General features: G+C 58.5%; 1 protein-coding gene across 3 annotated transcripts in view; it reads right to left on the minus strand.

The window, feature by feature from the left end:
* Window positions 1-1,889: 1,889 nt before the first annotated feature.
* LOC101272368 (angiotensin-converting enzyme) overlaps window positions 1,890-12,321 on the minus strand; it is a 37,927-nt gene continuing 27,495 nt past the window's right edge. For 2 of the 3 annotated variants that reach the window (XM_004275657.3, XM_004275658.3), the window contains 11 exons: window positions 12,219-12,306; window positions 10,124-10,267; window positions 9,776-9,967; window positions 8,399-8,496; window positions 8,041-8,213; window positions 5,975-6,198; window positions 5,534-5,678; window positions 5,186-5,284; window positions 2,864-2,986; window positions 2,441-2,628; window positions 1,890-2,273 (listed from right to left, as the gene is read on the minus strand). In XM_004275657.3, coding sequence (XP_004275705.1) covers window positions 2,044-2,273; window positions 2,441-2,628; window positions 2,864-2,986; window positions 5,186-5,284; window positions 5,534-5,678; window positions 5,975-6,198; window positions 8,041-8,213; window positions 8,399-8,496; window positions 9,776-9,967; window positions 10,124-10,267; window positions 12,219-12,306 — 1,704 coding nt within the window. In that variant the 3' untranslated portion in view covers window positions 1,890-2,043. Of the gene's footprint in view, window positions 2,274-2,440; window positions 2,629-2,863; window positions 2,987-5,185; window positions 5,285-5,533; window positions 5,679-5,974; window positions 6,199-8,040; window positions 8,214-8,398; window positions 8,497-9,775; window positions 9,968-10,123; window positions 10,268-12,218; window positions 12,307-12,321 lie in introns of those variants that run through there. The other variant, XR_004486454.2, reaches the window with a different exon arrangement.

Here is a 12,321-nt window from a genome sequence, read left to right on the forward strand (position 1 = left end):
GTCAGAGCTGTCACTGAGAAATGACTGCTTGACAGGCAGCGCAGGGCAGGGCTCAGCCTTCAGGCCACTGGGAGAAAATGTTGGAACGGCCCCTCTTCCTGCTGTCACCACCTCCTCTTCCCTAGGCCACCTCCCAGGTAGACATGGCCCCTCCTCGCTCATCCGAGGAGGCAGAAACAGGAGTCTGAACAGTTTTAATATCTCAAGAGGCCTAGTGGATAAGGCTGTTAAGTCTTCTTTGCACCTCAGACCTTTGGGTGTTGAATGCTGCTGCTCTCACACTGCCCACAGCTCTGACAGGCAGCAGGAACCTATGTCGTTCACAAAGATAGGAAAGGGGTGATGTGACAGTGACCTTCGTCTAGCAAACAGCTTTTGAAACATCAGGCTGGGGAGGGGGGTAATTACAGAAGTCTTTGGTGGTAGAAGGCTTGGAACTATTTAGAGGCTATGTTTATAGATTCCATTGTTCTAAGTAATCATAAACTTCCACCCTCTTGCAAATCCAAAATACCTCAACTCCACATCATGCCCCATGGAACAGGCCTGTACAATTAAGTCTATGTACAACATACACACACAGACACACACAATCACAGACACATACACACACACACACAATAGCAGCTGGAGACTGGGGGGCTGGGCAAAAGCTGTGGACTAAAGGATGTTGGGGGACAGATACTAGAGGCTGGGCCAAGTCATCAGCAAAACCGAGAAGAGGCTCAAGGCCGAGGGTCTCCACAGAGGCGGCCAGGCTTTGGCCAGTTTCTAGGTTTGGCGTTTAAATATCTAAAAAAATAGGTCTAGTCGTGTTAACTGGAAAAAAGGTTATACAACTGTAAATACAGTATGACTCCACTTAAAATATGTGCTGAGAAAAAAAGGCTGGAAAGATATACACCAAACGTCAACAGTGCTTATCTCTGTGTTGACATAAAGGGCTTTTATTTTCTTTATACTATTCTGTGTTTTCTAGATTTTCTACAATAAACATGTAGATAAGAGATTTTAAAATGTCTCTCAAAATGATACTCCCTCAAACCCATGATGGCCTTCCAAGGAAGGCTCAGGGTGAGGGCATGTGCTGGGGGGATGGGCAGGGGTGTCCCCTAGCAGTCAGTCCCTGCGTGGACACCAGCTACTGCCTAGCTGGGGTGAAGGGTCCTGACCCCGGGCCCTGTGGGCAATACTCTGGTGGCTCTGTCCACTGTTTCGAGTGGAAATGGAACTGGGGCAGGCAGGCGCCTGAGGTGACGCCGGGGTCAGTTGGCCAGTTCTACAGCCTCAGCATGCAAGGCGTCCTCCCGAGGGAACCAGAGGGCAGCCCGGAGCCTTCCATCTGGGGGACTTGGCCATTTATGGAACAGCTGGGGCAGGGCTCCAGAAGCCCAGAATGTCTGCTTCCTCTTTGCCGCCGCCCAGAGCCCTCCTGGGTTGGTGTCCAGGCCTGGCAGGGGCTGCCTGCCATGGCAGGACAGGGGCCAGCTGCCCCGGCTGAAGGGGAGACTGGGATGGGCGCTGGGGGGTGCTGGGGCCAGAGCTCTGGGTATTTTCCAGCCTCTCCTTGGAGGAGGATGAAGACCCCCGAGAAGTGACCCCTTGACTGTCAGGAGGTGAGAGAGCTTCCCCTGTCCCTGGCTTCCCTGTGAGGGACATGGACACAGATGGGGAGGGCAGGACCTTTAATTGAATTCAGAGAGAGATGGGGAGGGGGTTCCATGTTAGGTGGCCTGGTCCCCAGGGGCCAGGGGGCCAAGGTGGTTCGTGGTCCAGAGGACTGGAGGAGGGGGGAGGAGGGGCGGGAGGGGCGGGAGGGGCGGGAGGGGGAGGGGGAGGAGGGGGGAGGGGGAGGAGGGGCGGGAGGGGGGAGGGGGAGGAGGGGCGGGAGGGGGGAGGGGGAGGAGGGGCGGGAGGGGGGAGGGGGAGGAGGGCTGGGGTGAGCCTTGAGAGCAGTGGCGGGTCCTCAGCCCATCCCCGGGCCTTCCCGGTCCCTGGGTCTCCCGGTGGCGCATTCCCCGGCAGGCCCGCCCAGCCCTCATCTCAGGAGTGTCTGAGCTCCACCTCGGAGCCAAACTGGGGCCCGCTGTGGGGGTGGTGGAAGCTGTGGTGGCGGATGCTGAAGAGCCGGTAGGCGAGGCCCAGGGTGGCCACCAGCAAGGCGACGCCCAGGAAAAGCAGCACCCACTGGCCCACGCGGGCCTGCTGCTCCTCCAGGTTCAGGCCCAGGAAGCTGACACGGCCGGAGCCCGGGAAGGAGGCTTCCGAGCGAGCTGGGAAGGGAGGAAGGAGAGCGGGCGCTGGGCCGGTCCCGGGCCGCGGGCTGGCTTCCCACCCGCCCCCGCCCGGAGGTCGGCCTCCCACCTGCCTGAACCTGGGGGGGCCTGGCCCTGCGCTAGCCCCAGGGCGGCCTGGGGCCGAGGGGGGTGGGTGGCGGTACCTGAGTTTGGCATCCAGTTGTACTGAGGCCAGCCCAGCTTCTCCCCGTGCCGCGTGTTCTCGGTCACGAGCCAGTCCAGCAGCGGCTTGAAGTAGGTCATCATGGCAGCGGCCGACATCTTGGGCTGGCCCGTGATGAGCCGCATGGCTTCGGGCCACGGCCGACTGAAGCCCAGCTTCATGGCGTCGCTGGGGGAGCCCCGGGAAGGGGACCGAGTCAGAGGGACAGGCCTCGAGGCTCCCTGCCCGTCTGCCCCAGCCTCGTACGGGTTCTCTCTGTACCCCACCTCCCCGCGCCAGCTTCCCTCGGCCTGAGAGGCCCGCGCAGGGCAGGTCGGGGGCGGGCTGGGGGAGGGGCTCCTCAGGCCCTGGGAAGTAGGTCAGAGGGTGGACAGCAGGCAGGGGGACACCAGAGGAGACTCACGCCAGGCGCTTCCCGGCCTCCTGGGACTGGTAGATGTCGCACTTGTGCAGGGGGCCCTTGTGGCCCGCCGCCTGACACAGCGCCTCGTGAAACTGGAACTGGATGACGAAGCTGACGAAATACCTGCGGGAGGACAGGCGAGGCCTGGGACCAGGGCGGAGGGGCGGCGTCACCGCCCCCGGCCACCACTGCCTCCGCCCCGGCACCTCCCGCCCACGCCCACGCTGCCTGCACTTCTCAGCAGGGCCTACTCTGAGCGCCTCTGGGCGTCCCTCGTGGGCGAGGAGGGGCAGGGGCACTGGCAGAGCCCTTCACGGACGGACGTGGCAGGCTGCTCTGGACGCAGCGAGGTCTCCGTCCCTGGGCTACGTGCATGGAGAGGCCGGGTGTTGCCCAAGGGGTCACCTCTCTGACGAGGCAGGGAGGCCAGCCCGAAGGACCTCCTTTATCCCAAATTTGGCAGCAGGAATTCCCTGCAGAAGTCTGCCGGTCCAGGTGGGGGTCGCCTCTCTGAGCCTGGGGAGGTTGTGAATGTCCTGAAGCAGCAGGGCAGGCCTCCCGCTTTGAAGGCTGGGCACAAGCCGTGTGTCACTGACTTTCCTGGCATTTCCTAAAGTGCTTCGCCAAGGCTGCTGGTCAGAATTTGGAGTGCATCCCCTCTGCGCACCCCCGCCTAGAGAATTATCTGTGCTAAGCTCGGAAGCTAACCATCACATGGGCCTGGCTTCTGTGTGAAAGTGAGTGCCAGCTTGGAAGCTCAGAAATCCTTCGGGAAGGCGGGCGGAGGCCCTCCCTGCGGGTCATCCTGGCACACTGGCCGGGTCAGGCCTGCGCGGTGCCCTTGAGTCTCCTTGGCTCCCTGCCCACCTATGCTCTCTGGAGCATCTGAGCAGGCTTTCTCTTTCTTCCTGGACTCGGGGACAGAATTCACCCACCCTATGCTTACTTATTAGGTCTTGACTATGTGCTGACGTTGTGCCAGGTGCTGGGGTGGAGGACTGGGCACAGTGGGCATAAGCCGTCCCTCACTGCCTTCCGGGGAGCACAGGAGGCAAGGGCTGGGGTGCCCTCTACGTCCTGCCTCACGGGTGGCCTGGGCTACTTGCAGCCCAGGGGCCCCCAGCCCTCTACCCTGAGGTGTCCCCAGATCCCTACCTCTGGGAAGGGCTCCAGATCCTCTAATCACCCTTCCTAGTCCCCAGCAAGTGCTCCCCTGCGGCACATAGAGGGAAAGGGGCTGCGCTGGGTGCATTCACGCTATGGCTGCATGACTCACAACGCGGCTATGTTTCTGTATTCCATTTAAGACAGTGACTTAGGGACTTCCCTGGTGGTGCAGTGGTTAAGAATCCGCCTGCCATTGCAGGGGACACGGGTTCGAGCCCTGGTCTGGGAAGATCCCAAATGCCGCGGAGCAACTAAGCCCGTGCGCCACAGCTACTAAGCCTGCGCTCTAGAGTCCGCGAGCCACAACTACTGAGCCCGTGTGCCACAACCACTGAAGCCCGTGCGCCTAGAGGCCATGCTCTGCAGCAAGGGAAGCCACCGCAATGAGAAGCCCGTGTACCGCAACTAGAGAAAGCCCGCGCGCAGCAACAAAAACCCAACCTAACCAAAAATAAATAAATTTTTTAAAAGAGAAAAAAAAGTCAGTAACTTAATAATGGTGGGTTATGGCCACCAGTTCCCAAACACGCTATGTATTCGACAGTGTGGTGAGAAGTTAGCTCTTGCAATGATCCTGTGAAATAGGATTCCACAGCTGAGGAAAATGATGCTTACAGAGACTGAGGAATTTACTCAAGGAAACAGGGTTGTGGAGACGAGATTTGAACCCAGTTCTGTCTGGGCCCCAGCCTATGACCCCATGCCCCTAATAATACAGACTCCCAATCTAGCTGCGTCTCTAATCCTAGTTCTAGTGGATAGAAGGTATTCCAGGTACAACTTAACTTATGTCAGAGGAAATACGTTCAGTATATAGTAAAGGAATGACAATCTTGTAAAAATAAAAAAACAGTGCTCAGGTCATGATCTGGCCGTGGGTCACGGTTAATGTTAACTAACAAAGGTCTTAGAAGCATTAGCCAGTTATAGTGAAGTTTTTGTTTTCAGCTGTCAAGAGGGTGCGGGCTCTTGTCACATCACAAGAGTGAAACAACGGCCAGCCTTGGTCACAGGTGAGTGGCCCAGACACAGTGGGCCATGCAGCCGGGTGCCCAGGTCGCCCTGACGGTAGCTGCCGGGGGGCAGCAGCAAGGGCAGCCCGAACGCTGAGCGGAGGCGCTGCCCCTCACGGCACCTTCCTCCCTTTCCTGTTACCTGATATATGGCACGCTTGAAGGAATGTGGAACTTGGCCCCTGGGTCAAAGTCGCCTTGAGACCTGGCCACTGGGGGACAGAGGCCCTGGTACTTCAGCCTGTTGGGGAGGAAGACACATTAGAGGGAGGGTTTGGAAGAATCAAGCCGGGAGAGCTGGTGCTTTCGATTTGAGGCATGGCGCCTGCACTGGGCGCTCCAGACTCCTGTGTGCTGTGCCTCTGCGCATCACGGCACTTACACACACACACCCCTAGATGCCACAGACGCAGACGCACCATGTGCGCACAGATGCAGGTGCATACACCCCGCCATGGAGGCCCCCCAGCCCACAGCAGCATTCCAGAACCTGAGGCTCCACCACTCCTGGTTGTAGTTCTCCTTGGTGATGCTTCCGTCAAACACCCTCCAGCGCCACTGGTCCACAAGATAGCTGAAGGGAACAAAGGCGATCTTGTCGAGCGCCATCTTCATCAGAAAGTTGATGTCCTCCTCTGCCAAGGGAAGGGGGCCCTGGCATCAGATCCAGGCCTGCCTCCTAGCAGTGGGGCTGTGATGGGCGCGCGATGGGGGGAGCGGGCGGGGCGAGCTGTACCTCTCTGGGTCCTGTGACCTGCCTCTTGGGATGGTATGGGTTTCATCCTCCCACTCTCCCTGCTGGTTGCCCCTCTTGTTCCCCACTGTTCTGTCCCAGCTCTGCCTGTGGGCTATGAAGTCTCCTCTCTCTGCCTCCCAGGCTTGCCCCTTCTTGGCCCCTCTGCCCACTAGGATCTCCCCGTTCCTCTCTCACCATAGCTGCCGTCCCCACTACTCAGCAGGTTGATCTTGTGCAGGTGCTTGGGGGTAGACACTGAGAGGGCCAGCACATCCCCAATGGCCTCGTGAAAACCAGGGTTGGCACCCTCCCGGAAGGTCACCGGCAAGTCCTTGTACTGCATGAAATACTGTATGTGGCCCATTTCGTGGTGGGCCACCACCAGGTCCTCCATGTTCACAGTGGTGCACTGCTTGATCCTGGGAACATGGGGGTGGGGAGACGGTGTGGAAGGGGGCAGTGAGGATCCCTGGGGCAAAGGGACCTTCTGTCCTTACTGGATGCAGAGCGTACCCACAGGACTGCTTTATGCAAGGAACACAGCATTATGGGAAGGAAAGCCAAAAGGGGAAATAGAGGGAATCTGGGGGTTAGAAGCCCCGAACGTCTGGTCCTCCAGACTATTCCTCTGCCCCCAACTTCCCTGAACAACTGACTCCAGCCCACACAGCCGTGTGGCTTCCTAACTGTACGAAGTATGTGCTCTAGAGGCATGGGGACCCTCGGTCACGGTCCGTGTAGGGCTTGGGTCATGTGAGTCATGTGGTTCCTCATTACATGCTTTGTCTCTCCCAAGACTTAGGCTTCCTGAAGGAAACAACAGCGTCTGAGCTCTTCTGCATCCCTTGTGCCCAATGCCAGCAAGGATATTCATCCCAGGATTTCTCAGGGCCAGGACTAGAGGGACATCTGCTGAGCAGTCCAAGCCAGAGGCTGTATCACTTTCCATCTTCTGTGAGCCAAGGCAATTCTCCCTTGGATCTAACCAGAGCTCTTCAGCTCAGTTGACCCCCTTTGTCTGTCATTCTAGGGAAAGAGCTGCCCAGCACCCTGGTGACAATGAGGTTGGGAGCTGTCCACCTTCTGCTATGACTCCCCATACAAGGAAGATCCCCAAAGAGCCCTCACCCCCTTGATTCTGTCTGCGCCCAGCCCTACAGCTCTGGTCCTTGTGCCTTTGAAGGAAGGGCCCAAGGCCAGGTGAGCCAGTGAAACTGGCTGCTTTGTTCCAGGATCTCTGTGCCCACTCTTCTCATAAGAGACACTTCATCAGCTGTGGCAGATCATCTCTGCCACTTCTCCCGAGAGGTGGAATCTTCTTTACCTTCTCTTGAAACTGGGTTGGCCTTGTGACTTGCTTTAGCCAATGAAATGTGGTAGAAGTGACCTGTCCCAATTTTAGACTTAGTCTTTAAGAGATCTGGCTACTTCTACTTTTGCTCTGGGGATGCCAGCCTCCAGGTAAAAAATAAAAAATCTGACCGCCTAAGGCTGCCATACTGTGAGGAAGTCCAAGCTTTCCTGGAGAGAGATGTCCCACCAAACCCCAGCTGCTCCAGCCCTGCCAGCCCAGGCGCCCAGCACGTGAGTGAAGGAGCCCAACGTGAACGTCCCTGCCCCAGCACGTGCCACACAGGGAAAAACCGAGGAAGCGAACAGACAGCCGGGAGCACAGCCCCAGATAGACGGCCCCAGCGAGCCACGCCAGCCCTCTCTAGCCCTGCGGAGCTCTCCACCACTGCAGAGCGGGACAAGCCATTTCCCCTGTGCCTGAGTTCCTGGCCCATAAAATCATGAGCGTAAGCAAATGGTTGTTTTACACCACTAGGTTTTGGGCTGGTTTGTTATGCAGCAGTAGGTAACTGAAACACTGTCCTCCAATGAACACAGCTTCTGAGCCCATCAGTGGTGAGAGTGGATCTGTGCAAAGCCCCCGCGTCCCCATGTGCCTCCGTGTTAAGGCCCAGGCACTCAGGGAGAGGGCCAGCTGTACACAGGGGCCGCCTGAGAGGGAGGGAAGGCTGGCAGCTCACGTGGGGCTCACCCCCAGGACTGGGACCTTGAACGCTGGGCTGACAGAGCTGGTCAGCACTCGAGGAGACCCTGCCACAAGCCAGTGGCCAAGCTGCGGCCAGGCCCAACTCTCTTAACCCTCCGTCCCCTGTTCTGGCCGACGAGACAGCAGCGGAGCCTCTACTTGACTCGTCTCCTTGTCCTCTGGGCTCAGGACCAGGTCCCCCTGGCCTGTAGCCCGGACATACCTGAAGTCCTTGCCGTTGAAGAAGTCCCAGGCGGAGGCGTGGCACACCACCTCCCGCCCATCGGTCGGCTTCTCCAGCATAGACTTGCTCCAGAACTCGGGGGGCACGGGCAGCAGCCCCAGGGAGATGAAGAAATTGTCTGCTTCCTTAAACATCCTTTGGGGTGTCCAGCCCTGCAAGCAGAGGGAGCTCTGCCGAAGCTGGGGATTGTGGGGATGGACTGTGTGCCGCAGTGGGAGGGCCCTGGGAGAGGGCCAAGCTGGGAGTCTTGAATCAGAGGGCCCTCTCCCACCTGGGCAGGGTCCCCCTCCCCTGTGCCCTGGAGGAGCAGGGGTGCAAGGAGGGGGTCGGTGCGGACCTGCTTTATCATGGCCTCTGTGGCATCCATCCTGGGGGCTGAAGGGAAGGGTACTACCAAGTCATAGATGTTGGACCAGCTCTGTGCCCACATGTTCCCTGGAGGCGGGTAGAGGAAGAGATGGCGGAGAGAGGAGAGACAGGTGTTAGATCTTAGGCTCAGCACCGTCATGCAGGGGGAGGGAACACTGATCATAATCTGACCAGCCACTGCTCTGTCCCCTCCCTGTCGCCTGAGGTCAGTTTACAGGTCAGCTGGCAAGAACCACCCTCCTTTTGGAGAGGCTGATGCCTCTGCATTCACCGCAAGAGTGGAGATAAGGAAGCTATTCAGAATGAGTGGAAAGGTGCAGAAATACATTTGGAGAGGCTCTGACAGCCAAAGGGGACTAAGCTTGAGCTGACATCAAGTGGAGCCTACAGTGCAAACCAGTGAGAGTCAGAGCGAGTGAGAAGCGAGAATGGGAGGGGGGAGCGAGCCTGGGCCTGGCTGCTCTGCTCGTCTTGGGGGCTCAGCTCTAAGCCCCAGCTCCCAGGGCCAGCCGGGCACCTGTGTTCCCTCCCGGGGTCTGTGTTTCTCCGCCATGGAGATGATATTCTCTGGTCTCACAACAGAGGGACCAAAAATGGCTGGTCTCTTGGGCTGCAAAGACCCTCTAGGCTGAGCAGAGCTAGACCCAAAGCTGGACGGGGGGTGGTCTCCCTCTGATTTGTCAATGGTCCATGGCCCCGCCTGGCCTCTCTGTTCACAGTAAGAAGCCCCCAGAAACGTGTTCCCGATGGCCCGACAGAGACAGGAACCCAGTAGCCTCTACTTTGCCGCAGTCCCCACCATCCCTTATTGTCCTCCACTGCCTGCTTCAAGTGTTCAGGGCATCTGAGTTTACAACCCCTGGAGAATGAGGCGCCCAAAGTTGAGGAGGATCTACACTCTCACAGCTCCCTTTGCCTGAATGTCGTGTCTGCCTTTCTCTCCCCACGACTACTTTCTCCATCTGTCAGAACCTCTCATCTTTCAGGGCTCTGCTCACATGCCACCTCCTGGGGAGGCCTTCTCAGCTCCCACTCACGGCCCCCTCCTCTCCCTCATGCTGCCTGGAGCTGCGACGGGTGATGTGGTCTCCCCACGACAGGCCTATGAACTCCGCCCACTGCCCCATCCCTGATGACCTGTGTAACGTGGATCTGTAGCAAACGTGGCACCAAATGCAGGGAGGGGGCTCTTCTCCCCACCCCCAGCCCCGACCCCACTCCAGCCCTGGCAACATTCCCCAGCCTCAGGTGTCATCTGCAGACTCTTCCCAGTCTGCCCTCTGCCCTCTGGCCATCCCTGGGCTGCCCCCTCCCTCATACTGTTGACTGTCTCACTTGCCCTCACCCAGCAGGTGGGCTGGGATGGGGCCCTCCAGGTTGATGAGCTCGGACCCGTAGAAGCGATACAGCGCCCGGCGCACGTAGGCGTGCAGGTTCAGGTAGAGCGGCTGCAGCTCCTGGAAGAGCTGCTCCAGCTCGTACTCCAGGAATGGCATCTCGTACATAGATCTCCAGGAGTCCCCTCCGTCCTTGTAGCCTGCAGAGGGGACACAGCCAGGCTCTCTGAACACCTGACCATCCCCTGAGCGCCCTGCCTCCTCCCCCCTCACCTCTTGGGTTTCAGAGGACCTTTCTGAGGGCCTCGTGGGGGGCTGGGACCCGACAGCCAGTGACACTGGCAGAGAGGACTCACCATTGAGCCTGGCAGCCTTGTTGCTGAGCTCCACATATTGGGGGAAATATGGGAGGATGGATCTCCCCACCTTGTCTCGCCAGCCCTTCCATGCCCACAGCAGTTCTTCATAGTTCCGGGATGTGGCCATCAGATGTGTCAGATCTAGGTGGGAGGGATTGGATGGCTTTAAGCCTCCAGCTCTTGGCTCACCTCCCACCTCCTTCAGAGGTGGAATAAAACTGGAAAAGGACTGCACAGGCAGCAAGTCGAGGGAAGTTGGAGACAGGCTGGTGCCCTTTCCATGGGGCTTCCAGGGCGCCAGGCCCGGGGCTCAGCGCTTCCCGTACACAATCTCAGGCAACTGCAGGGCTGCAACAGCCCTGTGAGGGAGGCCCGTGACCCTCTTTCCACGCAAGCAGTTTGGTGACACGGCTGCGTTCCCCAGCCAGCAAGTGGCTGAGCTGGGGCACAAAGGGCCCAGACCCCAGAGCCGCTGCTCCCAACTCGTTCCCTGCCCACCACCTCCCTGGGAGAAATGGCTTGGAGGTCAAAAGACCCGAGTTCTTGTTCGGTTTCCTCCTGACCTCGAAATCACCTTGGGTGAGTCACGGGACCCCTCCTTCCCTGACTATGAAATGGGGATTATGCCGGCCCAGGGGCAGGAGGCCCCTGGGCAGGGACAGTGCCTCCTTCATCCCCACGTCCCCACAGGGCCCAGGGCATCTTTCCCACATTGTGACTGGACTGATTAATAAAAGAACAGCTGTGAAGGCAAAGTACAGAGATCCATTCAAGCATCATCAGGGAGCCAGAAATCTTGCGTTTGTGTCCTGTCAAAGCCGTGACTATATGAGTGGCCTCCTGGCTTAGGGATTACACGGAGCTCACATCTACCTCACAGAGCTGGGATGAGGATGGTGTGAGCTCATGTGTCGGTTCTGAAGGTGGCTCCCCTTCCTGCCCGGCCTGGCCTGAGACGGAGGCCTGCGGGCATCCACAGCTCATGGACTTGTGCTCTGTCCTGAAACATGCTATGCGCTATCTACTCTTCACAGAGAAAGTACATTCAAGTTAATTTTATTGGGGGAAGAAACATATCTTGAGAATTTTGTCCTCTTCTGATGTGAGTGTTCTGTTTTTGTGGGTGCTTCTTATTTTTACTACTGGCAGTGACCTGATGGCCCAGCCCTGGATTAAGGGGCTGACCGATGGGGGGTGAAGGCCATACTCCCTTTAATGCTCTTCTCCATAAATGCACACAAATGCGTATCCCCTTCCCCCCCACTTTGCGTGCCTACCCACATACACAACCCTCAGGCCAAACCCTGTCCCAGGAAAACTGTTTCTCTCTCCTGTTTATTTTCCATTTCCCCTTCTGTTTGTCATTGTTCTAATGTGGGAGCTGGGCGGAGGGCCAGGAAGAGACTGCTTCTGGGTGGAGACTCCTCAGGAAAAATGTTTATGCCTCTGGCTCCTCGACCCTGGGAAGCATGGGTCAGAGAGGGGAGGGGGTGTATCTGTGCGCAGGTACTGGGGTGTCGGGGCTGAGCTCCTTCAAAGAGGAGAAGGTAAGAAGGACCAGCCAGTCTCCTGCGAGAGAAAGAGGACAGGCCAGAGCTGGCCCACTCCTTCCAGTGACGAGTGGCGGCAGAGGGAGTGAAGTGGGAATGGCGTGGACGTGGCTTCTGCTGGCTGAGGCTTCAACTTCTGGGTGGAGGAGGGGGCCAGGGAAGGGCCAGGGAAGATGGGGAAGGTGGATCGGATCAAGGAAAGAGCGCAGAGGGGAGATGCCTAGAGTTACTCTCCCTACTGGGGAGTCCAAGCCCCTGAGAGCTGAATTTGAGATACACCTGCTCTGAAGGGCGGAGTGGAGGGAGGAACAGAGGGGACCCGGCGGGAGCGGACGGGCGGAGCCAAGGGCAGGGCAGGGGACCAGGGCAGCGATGAAGGAGGTGTTGGTTCTAAGCAGGGGCGGAGGAGCACCACCGGTGGGAGACAGGGAAGTGAGTCTCCCGGGCACGCGGACCCCGTGAGTCAGAAGTGAACTCCGCCCTTTCACGGCCAGCACCCCTGACCTCCCCAGGCCTCCCTCTCACTCCCCACGTGTGCTCACCAGGCTCGAGCTGCAGACAAGTGCCGTTGCTATGGCACACAGAGGCCACGCTGTAAGTGGTCTCCATGTCCAGCAGGATCTGGTTGTACTGCAGGGGGAAGGA

The sequence above is a fragment of the Orcinus orca genome, chromosome 19, assembly GCF_937001465.1.
Source record: "Orcinus orca chromosome 19, mOrcOrc1.1, whole genome shotgun sequence".
NCBI lineage: Eukaryota > Metazoa > Chordata > Mammalia > Artiodactyla > Delphinidae > Orcinus > Orcinus orca.